At 35.1% G+C, this 3419-nt stretch overlaps 1 protein-coding gene across 1 annotated transcript in view; it reads left to right on the top strand.

Moving 5' to 3' along the window:
• The window catches only part of LOC106472070 (sodium- and chloride-dependent glycine transporter 2-like), a gene marked incomplete at its 3' end in the record, with an annotated part of 36817 nt that overhangs the window by 21060 nt on the left and 12338 nt on the right, over nucleotides 1–3419 (top strand). Inside the window, exons 6-7 of the mRNA XM_022400680.1 lie at nucleotides 406–442; nucleotides 2730–2864. Of these exons, the coding sequence (XP_022256388.1) occupies nucleotides 406–442; nucleotides 2730–2864 (172 nt within the window). The remainder of the gene's footprint in view (nucleotides 1–405; nucleotides 443–2729; nucleotides 2865–3419) is intronic.

Raw genomic sequence — 3419 nt, forward strand, 5'->3', positions numbered from 1 at the left:
ACGTTGTAGCCAGTGATGGGTGATATAGATGTGAGACGTTGTAGCCAGTGATGAGTGATATAGATGTGGGACGTTGTAGCCAGTGATGGGTGATATAGATGTGAGACGTTGTAGCCAGTGATGAGTGATATAGATGTGGAACGTTGTAGTCAGTGATGGGTGATATAGATGTGGGACATTGTAGCCAGTGATGGGTGATATAGATGTGAGACGTTGTAGCCAGTGATGAGTGATATAGATGTGGGACGTTGTAACCAGTGATGGGTGATATAGATGTGGGATGTTGTAGCCAGTGATGGGTGATATAGATGTGAGACGTCGTGGGCTTGGGCACCCATACCCCGCTCTCCTAAATTGAATTTCTTTTGATGATTTTATTTGATTTTTTAAACGAATTTCTTCAAGCAAGACTGGCGAACAGAGGTTAAGACTAATAGCCGGTGTATCCCCACCGCAATGTTGGTTTTATATCCGCGGTCACCTCCAAAACCCAGGGCTGATTTTATATCCCACATTACAGCCTGCACCCCTGGGGATCCTTTTAATTTATGCACTGATAGTTTAACAGAACATTTGTTAATCTCCAAAACAGAGGCGTCGCTACGTACTCGCACACAGGCCCAGAGTACCCAGTTGGTGTCTTGAAAAATCAGAAGAGAAAACAATGACTGATATCATACTAAAATGCCGAAAATTCCCGCGCCAATCCCCGAATCTTTTAAGTACCTAGCGACTGTCTGTCCCCAATAACTTTCTGTCACATTCATTAAAAGTTACCTTATTATTTTTATATATTTCAAAATTACCTGAGACAGTTGTTATCAAAGCGGTTATAGCTGGCGAGAGTCAGCAGACCGCCAAAACCCGAGCCTAGCGAATAAAAAATCTGTGTGGCTGCATCACCCCAAACCTAAACAAATTATAAAGAAAAACTGGTTATCAAACTGGTTATAAAACACATTATTAGTTTAATAAAAACAAAAAACTCGCTAATTTTCACTAAAGAAACGGTAAACTTGAAATCAAAGATATAATATAAACAAAAAGTGATGATTATACTTTTATAACGAACTAAAACAAAACGTTGCTACAAATTACAATCACGGTCGGACAAAAAAAAGAGATCTTGAACTAATAACCACAGAAGATCTTGAATACCGTTTTTTTATGTCTGGTTTTAAATTTTCGGAATTCTATGAAAATAAAAATAAAATATTTTTAAAGGCATTTTTAGATGATCTGTAACTGATTCATTCATGTCGGCAGGGGACTAGGGTGGGGAATGTAACAACAGATTCATTGTCAAAACGTACAATCCAGTTTGAAAGACGTACAATCTAATTTGAAAAACGTACAATCCAATTTGAAAAACGTACAGTCCAATTTAAAAAATTACAATCTAATTTGAAAAACGTACAATCCAGTTTGAAAAACAGACAATCCAATTTGAAAAACGGCAATCCAGATTGAAAAACTACAATCCAATTTGAAAAACTACAATCAAGTTTAAAAAACGTATAATCCAGTTTGTAAAACGTACAATCCAATTTAAAAAATTACAATCTAATTTGAAAAACATACAATCCAATTTGAAAAACTACAATCGAGTTTAAAAAACGTATAATACAATTTGAAAAACGTACAATCCGGTTTGAAAATCTACAATCCAATTTGAAAAACATACAATCCGGTTTAAAAATCTACGATCCAATTTGAAAATCTACAATCCAATTTGAAAAACGTACAATCCGGTTTGAAAATCTACAATCCAATTTGAAAATCTACAATCCAATTTGAAAAACGTACACTCCGGTTTGAAAATCTATAATCTAATTTGAAAATCTACAATCCAATTTGAGAAACGTACAATCCAGTTTGATTCAAGAATCTTGCTACTCAAGGAGATCAAACAATACCATACGAGTTTGGTTAGTTTGTTTATAGCAGTATCAGCAAATTATTCACCCTTTTAAAGGAATCAAAGAACCCAACCGTTGCTACGACGTCTTCCTCTGATCATCACACCTCTTTCAAAAGTTTTATTCAAACACTGTGATGCATTACATTCACATTAAATCACCTTTCTTAGTCTGTTCATAAAAGACTACTGCAGATTGAAAAACCTTTATCATGTTTTGGATTATTTTTCTATCCATTCATATCACATTATTTTAGGATCGAGGTGTGGCCTAGTAGATAGTGTTTCGGACTGTGGCAGACCAAAGAATCACTGTTCTTTCCCTTCTTATATTTTTGTCCTCTTCTACCTGTTCAAACTATATTAACCTATTAGTTCGGTTTTCACTCTTCACTTGTCCTCTTAAAACTACACCATCTTCATCAACTTATGAATTCATCATTCCATCAACTTTTTACCCATTGACTTCAGCTAGCTTTCCTGCACTACCCAGTCTAACTGTGTTTTTACCCTTTCTTTTCTTACCTGCATGCTGTGTTCCAACATTTCTTTGTTTCGGTCTGTCATAATTCTCCAAATGAGTGAATGTTTTCATACTTATTACTCATATGATATGCCCACGTATATTCTAATATATATAATGACGCCCAAAGAAAGTCAAAGTCTAAATTCGTGTATGTACTTTATGGAAATGTACATTTAATATATTCGTAAAAGTCAAGATTTATAAGGAATACAGTTACAAGAAGTTAAATATGGTATTGACATTTAAAAATATTATACTAAAAAAAAAGGTATATTCCTCTTTTAGGTTGTTTACTTCACTGCACTGTTCCCATACGTTGTTCTGGTGATTTTATTAGTCAGAGGTGTCACGTTAGATGGCGCTGCTGATGGCATATATTTTTACATTGTTCCTAAGTGGGAAAAGCTGAGTGATCCAAAGGTAATTAATTAATATTACGTTTCATTTTGTGATCTTTATACGTATCTCACTGTTGTTATTTACATTATTGGTACAAAATTAACAGGGTACGTATCTAATGTTGAATTCTGAACAAATATGCTTAGTTATGTGTCTTTAATATGAACAGGTCTACTGCATTATTGGTGTTTGGATTTGTTAGTCATCCCTAATTTTTAAATACTGACGTAGAGAAGACGTAGCCAATCAGCAACACGCGTTGTAACAAGGACTTTGTTCAGCTCTTTGAATCAAATAACAAGCTGACAGCCCGGAACTTTTTCAGAAGCATCTTGCCTCGAACCTCGGACCCTCGATAAAGAAAACCACAGAGAGTTGGTGTACAAGTAAATATAAGAAGGGAAAGGACAGTGATTCTTTGGTCTGAAGAAAACCACAGAGAGTTGGTGTACAAGTAAATATAAGAAGGGAAAGAACAGTGATTCTTTGGTCTGAAGAAAACCACAGAGAGTTGGTGTACAAGTAAATATAAGAAGGGAAAGAACAGTGATTCTTTGGTCTGAAGAGAGTTGGTGT

The sequence above is a fragment of the Limulus polyphemus genome, unplaced genomic scaffold (assembly GCF_000517525.1).
Source record: "Limulus polyphemus unplaced genomic scaffold, Limulus_polyphemus-2.1.2 Scaffold5064, whole genome shotgun sequence".
Taxonomy (NCBI): domain Eukaryota; kingdom Metazoa; phylum Arthropoda; class Merostomata; order Xiphosura; family Limulidae; genus Limulus; species Limulus polyphemus.